General features: G+C 39.1%; 2 protein-coding genes across 3 annotated transcripts in view; both read left to right on the top strand.

Moving 5' to 3' along the window:
* Nucleotides 1-19,952, top strand: part of LOC138634137 (protein phosphatase 1 regulatory subunit 29) — a 68,402-nt gene that overhangs the window by 11,620 nt on the left and 36,830 nt on the right. For both annotated transcript variants that reach the window (XM_069720796.1, XM_069720795.1), the window contains one exon: nucleotides 7,738-7,970. The gene's annotated coding sequence lies outside the window, so the exon portion shown is untranslated. The remainder of the gene's footprint in view (nucleotides 1-7,737; nucleotides 7,971-19,952) is intronic.
* The window catches only part of lgals2a (lectin, galactoside-binding, soluble, 2a), a 114,535-nt gene continuing 113,465 nt past the window's right edge, over nucleotides 18,883-19,952 (top strand). The window contains exon 1 of the mRNA XM_069720801.1: nucleotides 18,883-18,903. Within this exon, the coding sequence (XP_069576902.1) occupies nucleotides 18,898-18,903 (6 nt within the window). The 5' untranslated portion in view covers nucleotides 18,883-18,897. The remainder of the gene's footprint in view (nucleotides 18,904-19,952) is intronic.

Raw genomic sequence — 19,952 nt, forward strand, 5'->3', positions numbered from 1 at the left:
TGTCTTTTTTCTGCATTGGTTTCAATAATCCCTAACTGCATGACCATGTTTTTGCTTATTTTTAGAATTATTCTATAATACTGCACTCTTTTCAGTCTGTACATGTTAATACAGCAGAGGAAACTAGGAAACAGTTGTATAAAGCAAAACATATATTTCTCCATTTCTGAATTTAGCTAAAAATCAATTGATATAGTCTCACAATAAATAACTCAGTTCAGTGGTTAAAATTAGAGCCCTTTTTTTATCTCAACTGCTATTTATAATAGTTGAACCCTTAACCCCAAAAAAGAAACAGTAAAATGTTATTACGTAGCATAGAGAATATTGTATAATAGATCATATTGTCTCCCTATTATAATTATTAGTGTTAGACAGTTACACATAAAGGCATTCAAATAAAATTCACATTTTGTTTTCAGTTAGTTATCCCTGTATCCCTCTGTTACTTCTATAGTTATAGTGGGTTTATCGGTTTTCTGTTTTACCAGGAGTTTAGTCGAGGGCTGACAGACGTTTGGTCTTTCTGTGTTCAGTTCATAGACTAGTCTGTGAAAGTGTATTCCATGTGAGTGCGGGTAACTCAAAAGTTGACTAATTTCCATATTTGTGGTCGTCTGAGCAGACCTGTTAACTTTAGCCATCGAGCCTGAATTTATGGACCATGTGGCAGTCTGTTAGGCCCGGGACCCACTGGATGTGTGGCGTGTGCGTTACCTGTTGCTGTGTGGCGTGTTTTCATTTTGGTGTGCCTGTTAACAGATTAAAGGAGCTACTCTGCCTGCGTTAGACACGTATCTCAGCCTCGCTGGTGCAGTGCATCATTTACATAATGGACCCCCTGGCTATTTTTCACGTGTGCGGTTTCCAGCAAAAATGTACAGGGAAATGATCTGTGATCACGTGCACTATATGATCATAGGGGAAAAAAAACAGTCTAAGATCACTTGTCGGACCGCAACAAATCAATACTGATGGCCATTATCAAAGAGAAACTAGTTGATTCAGTGATAGAACCTGGAGCTGTGGCACCACTGCTGACACGCAGCCGGTATGGAAACACACACGCAACCGAGCCGCACGCAGGCAGTGTGTCCCGGGCCTTAGAGTGTGAGGTTGTGAGAACCCAGAGGGCTCAGTGTTATTAAGGGTCTGTGGTGCTTTTAAACTATAGGCTGGGGTTAGGGTTAGGTTAGGTTAGATCATCAGAAAACATTTGTGTAAACTTTTGAATACCATACTCAGCAGGTCTAATTAAATTTGATTGCAACTGTACAGTAATTTGTACAGTATAAATGCATGTCAGAAATACCACTGGCCACTAATGGAGGCCTCTATTGTGCCATCAGTATATCTCAGGTCAGCAGTACTTTACATACACATACATACTGTATACATGCACGCCCACTCTCTTAACTGTGATGCACAATGCAGAGATTGAAATATTTCCTAATGAATCAGACATAATTTAAGAATCCACCTGGAAGGACAGGTTCATACAAAAAACATACAAAAACCACACATGCACACAAGTCTTTAGAAAATGAGGTCTATAGTTTCTGATACCAGGTTATTTGTAGTTTTTTTTTTGTCACATTCTGTCACTCCTTGTCCTCCTATTCTCTCTCCGTCGCTCTGTCTCCCTTTTTCTCTCACTCTCTCTGTCTCACCCGCCTGAAGCTCTATAGTGAGTAGCCTCTGTGGCAGATTTTTCCTGGCAGTACTAAGGACACATGCGCCTTGAAGGAAAGACAAAGACAGAAAGACAGATGGGTGGGCGATGGAGATGGACAGTATTTGTTAGAAGCTCAGTTTCAGTCTTTCCTCATTTCCAATCCTTTCACTCTGCTAATAATGTAGTCAAGTAGGAAGTAGTGGGAACACTGTCAAATTACCAAGCCTTTACTGACAATTTATAATTAAAGGGAATAAGTTCCTTTGAGGAACTTCTATCATGGTGTTGTTGCCGACTTACAGAAATGTTGAGGTTTCTTGTTACACTGTTCTTAGGGGAAAAATTTGAAACATTCATGCATGTTTTTATATGATTTCTGTGTTGAATTGGCCTCATTTAAACTTTAATTTGCAATTAAAAGTCCCATATAAACAACAAGGCTGCGTAACCTGCAGGAACCAGACAAAGTAATTGCTTGTTTCAGCCTGTGGCATTATTACCTAACTATTAGTGACACATCCACCAGATGTGGGCTCCTTCTCACCCTTTAGCGCAGCTGGTGCACCTGCCTCCCCCAACTCTGAGACATCACCTTGGTTCTTGACTCACACACCTGTTCTGCCCAATGTGAATCACTTGATAAACTATTGTTTGCCTCGCAATTCAAATGATGTAAATACCAACACCACAGCAACAATAGCTCCATACTTTGTAATAAGAGTCATCTATAGGAACACAAGTGTTGAATAATTATATGCTGCACCATATTTTTACTGTAAGAACCCAATGAACAAAATGCCTACAAACCTTTAGTCTTAGTAAAATATTTCAGTATGTTCAAAGCATGTTTACATAACCAATGGATGCGTACATATAAATAAATCATATTTTATAAGGCTTTGTGAGCAGGTAGAACTAGACAATGAAGGAATTGCTTAAATTAAAGCACCTATAACTAAATTATATGTTGCTAATATGGACTCATTATATATCATTAGTTTAGTAAAAGTATAATCACATATGACGTGTTATGTTTAACTAGGCTAACAGGAAACTTAATGTGGCCATTCATTCTGTAAGTTCAAATGGTCATAGCATACGATGATAAGGAGCATTGACTGAATTTCAATATACATATTGAAATATATGATTCATACAGGAACTGCCTTCTTGTCCTCACAAAAATCATGCGGCATGAGGCATGATAATTAGATGTTTGCTTAATCACTTTACCAATATAAATTGTCCATATGAACACGACACAACTGATTACTCTTGTTATTTAATTCTGTGTAAAATGATTTCATTCTCCATTATTTTCCTGTTGATGATACAATAAATGTATATGCAGCAAAGTTCTAGGAAGCATTTGAAGCATAATTAGGTATCTTCCATTGCTTTTTCAACCACCAAAACATTTACATAGTTAGATCACAAGCTTGCATATCACACTTCACCGAGAACTGGAACAAGTTAATTAAGAGCTATTTGCATAAGATGCAGATGGAGAGGTCGAGACTTTCTCAAGCTCAAGAAATGATTGGTCTTAAATTAGAAACTTGAGTTGAGTAAAGCATAACTGTAATAACAAACAGACGTAAGAGGTTCGAAACATACTTCATAAAGTATGCAGAGTGCAAACTGTACGAAGTAGTATGAAGCCTGCGTACATTTTATTGTTGAAACTTTAACTCAGAGCAGGGGGGAATAATTTGGTGTAACTTTTGCATGAAGGAAGGCGAACCCTGGCATTAAAATGGCTAAATTCCACAAAAGACCAAAAAGAATCAAGCTCGCCTGCCTTATTACATGATTTGAATCGTTGTCAAAACTGCCATTTTCAGCATGTAGGTCGAAAACAGTAACAAACAGAAAGCGAAAGGGGAGGAGAATGCCAGCCAATGGCAAGCTTATACCCACACAATGATTATGCAAAGTAAAGCAATGAGTATTTACTTTAACGTAAATGACACTTTGATTGGTCAGCTGATAACTGCTGCTCTGAGTTGTAGTTACGTTCAGTCTTGTCACTTCAAAATCCAAATGTGCATTGTGGAAGCCTGCCATTCTTTCAAGGAGACAACAACTCACGTAAAATGCTTAATTTCAAATGGCTTTGATATGAAAAGCCTTTGAATGACATGGTGTTAATGTGCCCAAAGACTCCATTCCACCGTACAGCAGGCAAAATGTCTGCAATCATTTTCCAACATTTAAACAACATTTTACACCTCCTTTCCCTCCTTTACCATTCTCCACCATTGCTCTCTTGTTCTTCAAACCTCTACTTAAATCTGAACTATTCACCTTCTCTTTTCTCCTCTTTTTTTGGTCCTTTTTCCCTCACACATAATCAGTACTATCCCTTCCTTTTTATGCATGCACACTGGCAACAGCTGTGGCCAGAGGCATTATGTTTTCAAGTTGTCTGTCGCTTTTTTGTGAATGCAATATCTTAGGAATGCCTGGAGGGAATTTCCTCAAATTTGGCACAGACGTTAACTTAGACTCAATGATGCACTGATTTGATTTTTGAGGCACAGGGTCAAATGTCTTCGGGATTTCACAGAATTCTTTCATAATCAAATTATGAAAATATTCACAGATTGGGACCATATGTCCCATTTGAACAAATACTGAAGTAGTGACACTAATCATGGGTGTCCATCTTGAAACTGTGCTGACTGTATAGATCTTCGATGCTGTCAGGTTGTAGATGTGTGTGAATCATTCACGTTTTAGAATTTGAAGCTCTGTCACAGCAACACCCATACTTGAAGCGTCGTCTACTGTTATTGGTTACAACTTTTTCTTCTATCAGAATCAGATTTATTGGCCAAGCATGTGAACACATACAAGCATAGCTTCAAAGTCTTCACTCCATACCATATGAGTCTGGACAGATATGGATATAAACTGCAAATTGACTGGTTGGAGGATGCATACAACAACAAGGCAGTATTTCTAGTTTTCTTATGCTGAAAATAAAAAATGGAATAACATGTGCAAACACAATGACACAGCTTCCCCAAAACATAAGATTCTGTAACTAAATTGTGTAACCCACCCATTGACCCATGAGAGGGTGTGGGGGCTCTTAAAACGCTGACTGCAGCTACTTATGAGTAAGACTTTCGTTTGTGCGTGTGTTGTGACTGATTCATTTCCAGCCTTATCATTGTGTCAGCAGATGTTTTTCTTTGATGTGAATATGAGTGGGAGAGGGAGAGAAATATTGAAGATACACTCATATATGCAAGAGAAAGAAAAAAAAAGACAAAAACTGCTGCACGTGTCAATAAAATTGAAGACAATAATAGCCAACTGACTCCAAGTCCCAAGAAGGCCCTGTTCATGCCTAACTGAAGTTGTATAAGTGATCAAAACAAGTTTGACTTATTTCAATATTGATGTGAATTGTGTATGCATCATTTGGCTATTTAAAGTACACACTGGAAGCTGAGATAGTAGTCAGACATGGTGTCCATCCATTATTAAGAATGCCATTGAGACCAGTGAGAATACACACAACTACATTGCCTAGTGAGGGAGAAACACATGATATCTTCGTCTGTGTTGGAGAATGAGGAAATCCCACAAGTACTTGCTGGATGCATTTTTTAGGGTTTTGATCTCTTTCTTAACTCTAGCGATCTTTACTGACCAGTGGAATAATTAATAAACGACATAAAAATGTAAAATTCTTGCAGTTCAATATTTCGCAACCAACATAAAACGTATTCAAGATTTATGCAAATTTTAAAGCCTTTTCAAGAAAAGTAAGGAGAATCAATGATGATGTTTGATCAATAAACACTAACTATACCACAAACAATATGAACAGCCTGGGAATACGGCAGGACTAATACTTTCTTACCTAACCCTTTTTGTGTTATTGAATGATTAATTGTCAATTACCCAGTAAAAAAAAAAAAATTCCTAAACGGTTTTTGATGCATTACTTTACTTCAGGTGGTACAAAATGGGTAAGTAATGATCAGATAATCATATAGTAATGAGGAAATTATTACTACACAGTACTATGTGTCACTTACTGGGAGCACAAAAAGCAGCAACTAACGAGAAGTGCTTAGTTATGACTGAGTTTGACTAGTTTGTGCCACTTAGCAGCTGGTTCAGAGTTAAATCTTTCTGTCTGTTCTCTCACAGATGATTCTAAATGGCACATTCCTTGATCCATAAGTGTTCAAAACTGCTCATTAACGGTGCTTAAGGACGAGCATGATTTGTTTGTTCCTTATTTAGTCCTCTCTCATTCCACATTTTCTTATGTAACTTTGGAAAAATGTTACCTGTGTCGGCAGTCAGCTTAGAAATGTTTGTGGTTTGTGTGGCGACTAAATAAGTGTATGTGTTTGATTTCTGTATCTGTAGGGTGCATGCAAAACATGCTCGGTGACTGTACTCACGTCATTTGCAAGTATATCTTATTGTGAGAGAGAGCTGATGGGATGTGTTTTCCTCAGTGTGTATGTGTTTTCATGGGGCATGCGCTCTTATCTTCCCACATGCACATATCTACTTAACTGTGTAAAGATCATGTCTAATGCAGTGATATTTCTCCGTTTAACTTGAAAAAGAGGGGCAGGATCAGCTCAGTGTTATTGCTAAAAATGAGATGACACGCTCAGCTCACTTTGGGGCAGCCAGCCAGGCTCTCCCTAACTGATTTAGATTGTCTGTGTGTATTCTGTTCTTGAGTGTGTGTCAGGGAGAGGGTGAAAGTGCTGGAGGGAGTGCGAGAGAGCAAGACGGAAAGAGACAGATAAAGAGAGGCAAGGAGCAAAAAGAGAGAGCAGCAGAAATGGAACGAGAAAGATGAGGACTGTGTGTGTGTCACTTTCTCTGACAGTTATTTGCACAAATTGTTCATACTTGCAAAATGTGTTGTGTATTGACAGCTGGAGGTGTGCTGTGACAGGTGTCCAGCTCTGTGACTTAAATAGGAGCTAGGTAGCATCTCATTATATACAGTTCCACTTACAGATCAAGCCATCTGCCACCTTGTACCCTTCTGATGCATCATCAGCCATTATTGTCATCATTATTGTTACCCTGCTTGTCTGCATTGGTGATGTTAATTTAAGTAAACCACAGCAGCATGAAGAGTGAGTAAAAGTGAATCAGAAAGAGAAGAAATAAGAAATGGCAGGAGCGATGGACGGACGGACGGACGGACGGACGGACAGATAGATAGATAGATAGATAGATAGATAGATAGATAGATAGATAGATAGATAGATAGATAGATAGATAGATAGATAGATAGATAGATAGATAGATAGATAGATAGATAGATAGATAGATAGATAGATAGATAGATAGATAGATAGATAGATAGATAGATAGATAGATAGATAGATAGATAGATAGATAGATAGATGCCTCAGCATTATTATTAATCATGCTTGTCATGGGTCCATTGCACATTTCTTCAGTCTTCATGCAGAAAATAAACTGTACATTTCTGAAAATCCTTCCTTCACTCATACTCTCTCAACTTATTGTTTCTGTCTGACTGTAGTCACAACTCAAATTTGATCATCTACATTGCCACCCTGCTGCCTTTCACATTTCATTTGAAGCCCCTGAGTGCTGAGGGATGCATTATTCATTGTTATTTTTTCATTCTTCCTCATAAAATATAGATATATTTTACCAAAAGGTATTTCTTTTGAACAATAAACAGTTCTTATCCATTTATTATGAAGGAACATGGTGGATGCTGTTGTCATGTTGCCATTTATATCAACATTTGAACTCTCTTTACCAAATATGAAAAAAATTCCAGTAAATGAAATGAGGTAATGAAAACGCACAATGATTAGTTACATGCATGAGTTTGAAATGCAAAATATGAAAACATTTCCAGTAAATGAAATAAGGTAATGAAAACGCACAATGATTAGTTACATGCATGAGTTTGAAATGCAAATCAACAAGTAAAGAACGTTTTGAAACGAGTCGACTTTCTTTTAATTCCAAAATGTTTGGTGATGTTTGTGATGTTTAATCCCTTTTGTATTTTTTTGGTATTTTAGCTCCAGGCCCAGTTTTGTCTCCTATAATCCCGGCAGAACCACTGAGGACCTGTGCCACAGCAGAGAAAAGCAAAACAAAGTTTGGTGTAACAGCTCACCTTCGAGTCCTGGGAAGACTTTTCCTCATTGGAAAATCTTCATGAAGGATAAACATCGAGAAAAAAACAGGAGCACTTCTGTGTCTTGATAAACACACCTGAGGAAAGAGAGGACATCAAGAAGAGAGAAAGCAGGTATGACAAAAATAATGCCTTTCCTGATGGGTATTGAATTCAGGCTCTAATTTCATTTGAGAAGGAAGTCGAACATGGACACGTAAAACGGTTTCATTTTGTAAGTCATTCACCACATCTGTGTGTTTTCCTATATATACCCAGCATATCTACGCTTTATTTACCTTTAGTGCCACACAAAACACATGCTGGTGAATATTTAACTTTAAGCAATAAAGCCAGCCAAACTGTTAGACATACAGTATGTGCCTGGTTTTCTGCTTCTTTCTGTATGTGCAGTGCATGAGTGTCTGTGGCAATTTTGGCATAAATTTTAACACTGGTGTGAAAGCATTCGTTAGAGTCTTCACAAGCATATATTATGCCATCTTTCCTGTTTTAATTGCACTTATTTTACTGGCCACACTGTCATTAGTGTTGACAGTCCTTCACTTAGCTCGACTATTTTATTCTCTGTGTCAGGCAGAGATAAAGCAAAAGACGTAATTGTTGTAATTACTTCTTCTCCGATTTCTTCCCACCTACTGTGTTGGAAAATTGTCTCTACTCTAAGAGAAATGTATTGCATCGTAACCCAACTCAATTCATCCACCTTTGTATTCATGAAATGAAGCTTTGCCACCATTTCATGGAGCTCATATACCATTATGCTAATTACTATTGTCAGGAAAGGACTCAGTGTTCCTGACAATATAGCACCACAAAAAAAAAGGTCACAAGTAATCATCGGTATTGAAAAATGTATGAAAACATATATACACATGTACGAGTGTGAGCATTCGTGTTGTAAGTGTGCACATGGATGGCCTGTACCTTGTTTTAGACAAAGTATTGATACATTGAATCCTGAATTGTCCTTTGAAAGTAGACTGCTTTTTTAAAAACAAAGTAACGAGTACAGATAGATAAGAGAGAAAAAAAAATACAAAACATTGTTCTGATTCATTTGGGCCTTGAATTTAATTAAAGTCAGTTTGTATTCCTTATAATCAGCCAGAACTTTCTCAGAGTTTTAGTGCCTGGTCAAAATTTTGGGTTGTTTTTGCCAAAATGTTATCTCTCTTGAGCAATGAGAAATTAGAGGAGGGATGTTTTTACTTCGAGGAAGCCCTCAGTTCTGTTTCTTTGGTGACTGATGCAACATCAATGATTGACTGTACCCTAGATGCGTCTCTAAAATAGAACTAGAGAAATTATTTTCCTGGTCTTCTATTTGATAATTACATGTGCGTTGATCATTTGTATTATTTGCTGTTTGGTGTTCTCAAACATCCCAGAAAGACACCTCCGTGCTCATTGGTTAGAGGTATCCAAAATGACTAATTTAAAGTCACAGCTTCCATAGTGATATGTTAAGTTCTGTGGTCTTTAATGGATGTGATAGAGGTTTTGGAGTGACTGTGGTTTGTTGTCCATGCTTATATATAGAGGAGAGGGAAGGCCTAACCAACCCTCAACCGTAGCCCACTATGGCCCTGTATGATGCAATGGAGAGCTGCAGTCTTGATAATTAATGGTGTTGAATTTGTTTATTCAGATGTTTTGGATACATAAACCCAGATAAGATAAAGACAAAATTATCATAATTTACATGTGGAAATGAGAGTCTCAGGCTTGTACAGCTGTCTTCCTTACTAACACCAGTCATTGGGGAATATGGGGCAATGTAATTGTTGAGCTATGGAGGCTTATGAGAGTCACTACTCTGTCTTCATTGGGTCGGCTTTGCCCGTTGAATATTGTTTTGTCACCAGTTATGCAATCACAGTTGAAACTGAATGCCTTGAGGTTCCCCCCCCTTCTGACTGAGTTTACTTTGGCAGTGTGTTTGTTTAGGAAAAGGCAATCCCTGCCCTTAAATTGAGGTTAATTCAAAAGCAATCCAGAGTTTAGTTCAGACAGGGGGCGTGTACGGATGCTGTAGTTGCTTCGTTGAATGGGTGTGATTGACCGAGGCTGCTTATTCCAATATAGATTCACCAAATTGGACAATTATGTCAAAGTTCATGATTATGGTCAGAGGACCAACTCCACAGTACAAGTTGTGCGTGCTCTTTCATAATGGGAGGTCTGACAATTCAACAGTCAGTTTGTTATTTTCAAAATTTAGTTTGTCCCAAGATTTATGGTATGAACATGCTAATTTAAGTGAGGCTTCTAACTGCAGTAGGTAACAGATTTCCTATGGCAAAATTTAGAGAATTTTGAAAAGCCTGTCTAAAAAGTTGTGACTTCATTGGAAACATTTTGTGTGTGTGTGGTTTTGATAATTTGTAACAATTTAATAAATGAAGAAATATATATATAGATTGAGTAGAAAAACAATAAGTTGATTGTTTATGAAATTAGTTGTCTTGAACACTGTAATACTTACCTGTAAAATGTACATTATGTTGTGTTATGTAGCTGTTGCTTTTAGAGAAAGAAGTGTAAACAATGTTGTGTAAGACTATTATGAAAACCCCATTTTAAACCCACAGTGCAGTACTTTTGTTCCCTCTTTTTGACAGTGAGATTAATTACAAAAACCCTGTTGACATGTTCTTACATCATATGCCTGTTGCTGCTGTAAGACTGCAACTGTAAAATGATAGATGATAGTTTTGAGCATCACAGCCCCGCGAATTGACACATTTTGCCATCAACGTTTGATGGATTCCGTCTGATAAGATATGGAAAGTCTAGGAGACCTGTGTGATTGAATCATTTTGCCCCCTTCCCAGTTAGCATAGGGCTTTTATCCAAAAGTTAGGCAGCTTGGCTATCATAAATCTGTTGTGCATGCCCACTTTGCATTCTTCGTGCATTCTCTGCATGAACATAGTGAACATTTGTTTATATATAAAAGTCCCACACTAAAGGTTTAAGTCAGAGTTTGGTGATAGAAGTCAGCTGACGTGCTCTTAGCAGTTTAAACAAGATTCCTGTTTTGCTGCTTCAGACGCACAGGGATCTTGGACATTGATTTTACTTGTTGGAAACTGTGGGACTTTGGCACACACAAATGCTTTGGCTCTATTGCTGTCAATCCTCCTTCTCGGGCTGATTCAGAATCTCTGTTTTCACTTCTGACAGCTAAGCTGTGTTCACAGTGACTTTGACTGGTAAATGTCTAGTTTTGTGCTGCTGCATTGTTTATAGTGACACATAAAGGCACCAGCACTTCAAGGGAACGTTGCATTCTTTATCCACTATTCAATGATTGTTTACACTGACATGACTATATGGCATGCGCAGTTCCTCATCTCGACCTGCTGCGCCCTCTTGGATGCACCTGTACTCTGACAGATGTTTTCCTTGAAATCATGCTGAACATAATGCCTCCTCAATGATTCATGTTATATGTTTTTACTTTTGTTTTAGCACTGTATTGTTTGTCTCCACTGAAAGTTCATTTTGTGTACTCATTTTCTTCATTAGAGATCTAGTTAACACATTTTAATGCCTGACAGCTGTGGCCAAAAAGCTGTTACTGATTCTTAATTATTTTGTCATTTGTATTGTGACTACCACCTGGAAGTCACATTATATCACTGCTTACAATATAATCATTGTCCTGTAAGTAAGGAGGGAAAATAAAGGCTAGAATTATTACAGTAGATCTTGTATATACAGTGGGTACGGAAAGTATTCAGACCCCTTTAAATTTTTCACTCTTTGTTTCATTGCAGCCATTTGCTAAAATCAAAAAAGTTCATTTTATTTCTCATTAATGTACACTCAGCACACATGAGTCTTCTTGGGAATGATGCAACAAGCTTTTCACACCTGGATTTGGGGATCCTCTGCCATTCTTCCTTGCAGATCCTCTCCAGTTCCGTCAGGTTGGATGGTGAACGTTGGTGGACAGCCATTTTCAGGTCTCTCCAGAGATGCTCAATTGGGTTTAGGTCAGGGCTCTGGCTGGGCCAGTCAAGAATGGTCACAGAGTTGTTCTGAAGCCACTCCTTTGTTATTTTAGCTGTGTGCTTCGGGTCATTGTCTTGTTGGAAGGTGAACCTTCAGCCCAGTCTGAGGTCCAGAGCACTCTGGAAGAGGTTTTCTTCCAGGATATCTCTGTACTTGGCCGCATTCATCTTTCCTTCAATTGCAACCAGTCGCCCTGTCCCTGCAGCTGAAAAACACCCCCATAGCATGATGCTGCCACCACCATGTTTCATTGTTGGGATTGTATTGGGCAGGTGGTGAGCAGTGCCTGGTTTTCTCCACACATACCGCTTAGAATTAACGCCAACAAGTTCAATCTTGGTCTCATCAGACCAGATAATCTTATTTCTCATAGTCTGGGAGTCCTTCATGTGTTTTTTGGCAAACTCTATGCGGGCTTTCATATGTCTTGCACTGAGGAGAGGCTTCCGTCGGGCCACTCTGCCATAAAGCCCCGACTGGTGGAGGGCTGCAGTGATAGTTGACTTTGTGGAACTTTCTCCCATCTCCCTCCTGCATCTCTGGAGCTCAGCCACAGTGATCTTTGGGTTCTTCTTTACCTCTCTCACCAAGGCTCTTCTCCCACGATTGCTCAGTTTGGCTGGACAGCCAGGTCTAGGAAGAGTTCTGGTCGTCCCAAACTTCTTCCATTTAAGGATTATGGAGGCCACTGTGCTCTTAGGAACCTTGAGTGCTGCAGAAATTATTTTGTAACCTTGGCCAGATCTGTGCCTTGCCACAATTCTGTCTCTGAGCTCCTTGGACAGTTCCTTCGACCTCATGATTCTCATTTGCTCTGACATGCACTGTGAGCTGTAAGGTCTTATATAGACAGGTGTGTGCCTTTCCTAATCAAGTCCAATCAGCTTCATTAAACACAGCTGGACTCCAATGAAGGAGTAGAACCATCTCAAGGAGGATCAGAAGAAATGGACAGCATGTGAGTTAAATATGAGTGTCACAGCAAAGGGTCTGAATACTTATGACCATGTGATATTTCAGTTTTTCTTTTTTAATAAATTTGCACAAATTTCTACATTTCTGTTTTTTTCTGTCAAGATGGGGTGCTGAGTGTACATTAATGAGAAATAAAATGAACTTTTTTGATTTTAGCAAATGGCTGCAATGAAACAAAGAGTGAAAAATGTAAAGGGGTCTGAATACTTTCCGTACCCACTGTATATTTATTTAACAATGTGTGCACACAGTGACCTCTGCTACTCAATGTCAGACAGGGTTTCAAGCTAAGATTCTGTGTGGAGCACTTTAATTTCAGCATACACTCACCGTCTCTGTGGGCATGACAACAATGTCCTTCCATGCACCACCAGTCACAATGAGCTCTATAGCCTCTCCATTGGAGGCGGTGGTGCTACCTCATCACAGGGAAACCCTTGACTCACAGCTGCAGTGCATTTCTCCCTTATTTGAATACATCTTTAGCAGTGAATACAGGGACTGCTGAAATGTTAACTGCAATCGAATAAAGTTGTAAATATTTGTCATGACGTGTTAGACACGGTCAGTCTCTATTTCACCTCAGTGAGCAGTTTTCACTGTCTAAAAGCTCCATTTACCAGCATGTGCTCTGGCAAAACAAATCAGCCAGTCATTTTAATTTCAATACTACAGTGTCGGAAGACTTATAAAAACCACACAAAGAAAACACAGAGGGAGCCTATATATGAATGTATGGCTACATACTGTATGTATACAGAGCCTAAACAAAGACATCAGATGTTAGCCTCTGGTTTCTTATGACAAGGCCATGTGTAATGTAACATGCGTGCGTGCGTCCTACATGATCAGCTGTGACCTGCTTCATCAGTTACTGTAACCCTGTGAAAATGTATGGGGCTCGTCACAGTTACATCTGCCAGTGATATAATCGTTTACATAAGCCAGTCCTTCCATTATCTACACCCGCTTAATCCTGTACAGGGTCACAGGGGGGGCTGGAGCCTATGCCAGCTGACATTGGGCAAAAGGCGGGGAACACCCTGAACAGGTCTATAAGTAAATCCCCTTAATTTGTTTTATGTTTGTGGCTTTAATTAAATGGCGAGCCCTGAGGATGTCACTCTCGTTTAGTCGGGTCTTTTCAAATCATTCCAGCCCAGTTGAGTATAGAAACAGAGCGGCAACTAGGGGGCCCTTAAAGGGTTTTTGAGTCTGACAGGTGAGCTAATAAAAACCGCTGTGATGCGTTTAGGGACATAGCAGAGCAAGTTGCTCTTGATTCATAAAACGACAACAGTTGGTGGACACTCATTAAACAGTGCTGCCCAAGACACAGTGACAAGCATCATTATCTTTCTTGTATATTTAATTAATTAATTAACTTGAAGGATGTACTTGACCCCTTTTGCAAACAAATTACCTCTTTAAGAGAAAGAGTGCTATTCATTAGGATCAGAACCGATTCCTGAATAAAGTTCATGGAAATATCACACCTTCTAGATACATGGGTATTACAGTAAAGAGACATGATGTGTAAAAAGTGAAACCACTGTTGTAGGGATGATTGTGGAGAGTCACTTACATCATTCAAGAGATGCTAAAGAGAGATTTAGACATGAAAATGATTTAATTTATGCCAACGATGTGAATGCCAGTGATTGCAAGATTGTTACAGCAACAGCCTGAGAGAACTGTTTTAACTGGGGCAAACTGTAGCATAAATACTCATACCATACCTTTTTCTAGTAGCTTTGTTTTTATGTAATGTGTGTTGAGGGTGATTCACAGCAAGTATTTGTTAACAAAAGTGTAAGCTCTGTTTCTTTGTCACGGCTCTAAAGTTAAGTCTTGGACTCTGGCCAAGTCCAATTGTACAGACTCTGATTGGAGATAAATGCAGCAATATGACCTCTTTTCAAGCACTCCTTTTCAAAGCATGTGACCTGGCATATACTGTTATTGTTGCACCCACATCTACACCACATCTCAAAGGAGGGAATAAAATTGTACGCTGTTGATGTGAAGTGTGATGGACCAAGCAAGGGGCAATGGAGACATAGAGAAAAAGAGAGGCAAAATTTAAGCCTGTGTCTTTGTGAAGAGGATTGTTTATCACAATCAAGTATCTGCTTAAATTCCGATCCACCCCATTTAACCATCAATCTAGAAAATCCTGCTTTAATTATGAGCCATGCCTCTTCCTCCCAACTCAATCAGAACAAATAAAAGACCCTTTTTCAGCTATAATGGGATTATCGATCTGGTGGCTGCCTGGAACACAGACTTTGTGTTTGCCTGTGTCTGGCTATGTGTGTCTGTGTGTTTGTATGACAACTAAGCCAGACGTGCCTGTGTTTTTTGTGTTCATGTGAGTTTTGAGTAGTCTAGACCTGATATGTGGAAATATGTTTGGTGTGTGAGAGTGTGTTTCAGCATTGTCTACAGTCTCATTCATGTGTGTTGGTGCTGCAGCGAAGGGCTGAAGGAATGAAGCATTAAATTACCTCATAGTTTGAGTCTCATCAAGTGTGTGACATGTTTTACTGATGAGTTCTGAGCTAATTGGACTTATATCCACCAAGACTTCAGTTACTGAGCTTTTTCATTTATGAGTGGTTGTAAATTGTCCTTGACTTGAAAAAACAGATGGGTTACTGCAGCGGGACTTAGATTTAATTGCCACCAATCAATGTGTAAAAGTGTATTCAAAATGTCATATGTCAGTTACATTTTTTTTAATCAAATTTGTTTGTATGTATGTAGTGACACTGCAATAACTTAGTTACCTCTACAGAGGATGTTAACTGCTGTATCTTTTTGTTTATTAGCCTGTCTGAATGTGAGCAACACATGAGCATGAATGTGCACTAGCCTGCACAGTTATGTTCCCCAGTGAAATAATCCTACAGATTTTAGTACCACTATCGGTCCAAACAATAGGATTTTGTTCTCACTCGTAAGTTTAGCAATCCCTCTTTCCAGTACATCCAAATGCTTTGGCTTCACCTGTAGTGTAAAACTGCAGCGTCACTAACAAACACAAGCTGCAACCTTCTCGTATTAAATTAGGATTGCTCCCTGTTGCCTGTTTGTTCAAAGTTTTATATTGGAATACAACTTGAGACATACCCGTGTCCCTTTATGTGTGTTTCTCCTGTCTTTTCTTTTCCTCTTTCAGTCACTGTCTCATGTTGTCTCACTGTTGCAATACCTATATAGACACAAAGATACAGAAGTGTATTTATTTGGGTTTTTGCAACATAATGGGCTGCACCCGGGTTACAGATTTATTTCAGAATGGTATTTTGTTTTGATAACAATATCTCTGCAAAGTAAGATGTACCTGAGAAATCTGATGATGAAAATTAGTTTTTGTGCCACTCATGATTATGGAAGCAGAGCATGGAAAATTGCACGAGCTCTGAATGGCACAGTGGTCATAATATCCAATTTGTGGCCTCCAGAGAAATTAAGTCTGGTATGGGAATCTCATGCTGTAACCTGAACTGCCTCAACCCCCTTTTTATAAACACACTAGAAGTTTTCAAAATCAAATTTCCAACTTGGAAAGATGTCATACATCTGTTAAATATTGGCTTTCTGTTGCTACAGCCACAACTGTAGAAACAGAAAGCGGTGCACAAATGCCAAAAGTTGATGGATGCTTTAAAGACTTTAGTTTGTCCACAATCAGAATCACTGCAGCTGAAAAGCACTCACACAAAAATACTGGTTCATCTTTGCACAAGTGGTGCATGCTTCATACAAGATCCATCACTGTGCAAAGCAATAACCACATCTACGTGAGTGTAATTCACAAAAAAAAAGGTTTTCCTGACATAATACATATTTATTTTTAAAAGGTGACGAAGAAAAATTTCAAAAGTATTATTTGTGTTTGCTATTATAAATACTACACTCTGAAAAGTTACAAGCAATGTGATTTTGATATGCAACTTAATCTGCTTTATCTAAGTGCTGGGTCACCAGCAATCCCAGAATGCAATAAAAAAAATAAAAAAAAAAAAAAAAAAAACATTTCAAGGGTGAAAGTCAACTGGGAGGAGAAAAAGATAAAGAGACACTTTTTCATGCAGCTCTACACTTTACCTTTTGTTTGTCACTTATATCCCTGGGGCTTTCTTTCCATCACTTTCTCTTACACATTATTATCACGCCAGCTTGTCTTTTCACTCCTGTGCATCTGTTTGTGAAACACAGACGCACACACACACCTACACACACAGAACGGAATAAATACTTCTCAGGCTCTCTTTATTTTCCTCCTCTCTCTCTCTGTCTCTCTCTCAGCCTCTCTTTCATTTTGGCACAACTGTAGCAGTCAGTGTGCCAGTATACTGCGTCTAGCATTCAATAATTTTGCTCACATTAGGTTACATCACTAGCCCTGTCCTTCTTTGATACAGTTTAAGCTTTCAATTCATCTGTAATGCAGAGAAAGGTCAAAAGAATGAATAATTGTGTTCATGTGTTGTTTGTCTCTTGTGTCTTTTCTGAGTTTTGCCCCGTCCGCGTCTCGCTCTGTCTCTGTATTTATAGATATTCCTGTATTATTTCATAATTTCCTGGAACTCATTTATTATTGCATCGGTGCATTCAGAAACATGGAACAGATGGTACACACATATGCATGCATACCCAGTCTAGCATGCACCCATGCACACATACATTTTATGTAAAGACAGGAGTAAAGACTCTGGTAGAGCAAATTAAAGAATTAGGTACAGTGGTGTGAAAAAGTGTTTGCCCCCTTCCTGATTTCCAATTTTTTTGCATGTGTGTCACACTTAAATGTTTCAGATCATCAAACAAATTTAAATATTAGTCAAAGATAACACAAGTAAACACAAAATGCAGTTTTTAAATGAAGGTTTTTATTATTAAGGGAGAGAAAAAATCCAAACCCACATGGCCCTGTGTGAAAAAGTGTTTGCCCCTCCTGTTAAAACATAACTTAACTGTGGTTTATCACACCTGAGTTCAATTTCTCTAGCCACACCCAGGCCTGATTACTGCCACACCTATTCTCAATCAAGAAATCACTTAAATAGGACTTGCCTGACAAAGTGAAGTTGACCAAAAGGTCCTCAAAAGCTAGACATCATGCCGAGATCCAAAGAAATTCAGGAACAAATGAGAACGAAAGTAATTGAGATCTATCACTCTGGAAAAGGTTATAAAGCCATTTCTAAAGCTTTGGGACTCCAGCGAACCACAGTGAGAGCCATTATCCACAAATGGAGAAAACATGGAACAGTGGTGAACCTTCCCAGGAGTGGCCGGCCGACCAAAATTACCTCAAGAGCGCAGCGACGACTCATCCGAGAGGTCACAAAAGACCCCACAACAACATCCAAAGAACTGCAGGCCTCACTTGCCTCCGTTAAGGTCAGTGTTCATGACTCCACCATAAGAAAGAGACTGGGCAAAAATGGCCTGCATGGCAGAGTTCCAAGACCAAAACCACCGCTGAGCAAAAAGAACATTAAGGCTCGTCTCATTTTTGCCAGAAAACATCTTGATGATCCCCAAGACTTTTGGGAAAATACTCTGTGGACTGATGAGACAAAAGTTGAACTTTTTGGAAAGTGTGTGTCCCGTTACATCTGGCGTAAAAGTAACACCACATTTCAGAAAAAGAACATCATACCAACAGTAAAATATGGTGGTGGGAGTGTGATGGTCTGGGGCTGTTTTGCTGCTTCAGGACCTGGAAGACTTGCTGTGATAAATGGAACCATGAATTCTTCTGTCTACCAAAAAAACCTGAAGGAGAATGTCCGGCCATCTGTTCGTGACCTCAAGCTGAAGCCAACTTGAGTTCTGCAGCAGGACAATGATCCAAAACACACCAGCAAGTCCACCTCTGAATGGCTGAAGAAAAACAAAATGAAGACTTTGGAGTGGCCTAGTCAAAGTCCTGACCTGAATCCTATTGAGATGCTGTGGCATGACCATAAAAAGGCGGTTGGTGCTGGAAAACCCTCCAATGTGGCTGAATTACAACAACTCTGCAAAGATGAGTGGGCCAAAATTCCTCCACAGCTGGAAAAGACTGATTGCAAGTTATCGCAAACGCTTGATTGCAGATGTTGCTGCTAAGGGTGGCCCAACCAGTTATTAGGTTTAGGGGGCAAACACTTTTTCACACAGGGCCATGTGGGTTTGGATTTTTTTTTTTCTCCCTTAATAATAAAAACCTTCATTTAAAAACTGCATTTTGTGTTTACTTGTGTTATCTTTGACTAATATTTAAATTTGTTTGATGATCTCAAACATGCAAAAAAAAAAAAAGAAATCAGGAAGGGGGCAAACACTTTTTCACACCACTGTATATACTTGTCATATGCCACGTTAGTTCACGGTTTGTGTTGACCTAATCCTCCCTCTCTCATGCAAATACTAAACTTTTGAACATTACCTCATATTTTATAACTTCTAACACCCTCCCTCATTCTTTCCCTCAACTCTTTAAAGTATTAATCTGCTTGCCAGGTCTGCTGGCTAATGAAGCTACTGCCTGCAAGTAATTATCAGTATACCTTGTGTGGGTAATAGTGCCAGTGACAGAAAAAGAGCTAAAGAGAAGATGCAATTATCGCTGTAATTATATTTATTAATTATATATTGTTGTGTGTGTGTGACCGAAAGTTAATAACAGTTTTCAAGTTTTAGTACACCCTCAGTGCACAGGCAACATATGTACTGAGGTTAGCAGTGCAACAGTGGCTGCTGTAGCAGACGCTATTATATTTACATAAACACTGTATATGCACATATACACATATGCTGCCTGTAGCATACCCACGAGGAGGTGAGGGGAGGGGAGGGCAGGGGAGAAGGGGGAGGGTAGGTGAGGGGAGTGGGGAGAGGAGAGAAGAGGAAGATGTGAGAGGAGAAGACATGGTGCAACATCATTGCTTTGATAGCTTGGTCTTTGTCCATGACACATAAATGAAGAACATTTAGGGCTGAGATGGGAAGGACACGACTATTTGTCTGGGAAGAGAGTAGGAGTTTACATGAGCCTCTCTTCATCCATGCTAATCTATGCTGACATTCACATTACGCCCC

The sequence above is a fragment of the Brachyistius frenatus genome, unplaced genomic scaffold (genome assembly GCF_029030835.1).
Source record: "Brachyistius frenatus isolate BFR_SWC_R1_liver_20210118 unplaced genomic scaffold, ASM2903083v1 Contig_251, whole genome shotgun sequence".
In the NCBI taxonomy this organism is placed as follows: domain Eukaryota; kingdom Metazoa; phylum Chordata; class Actinopteri; family Embiotocidae; genus Brachyistius; species Brachyistius frenatus.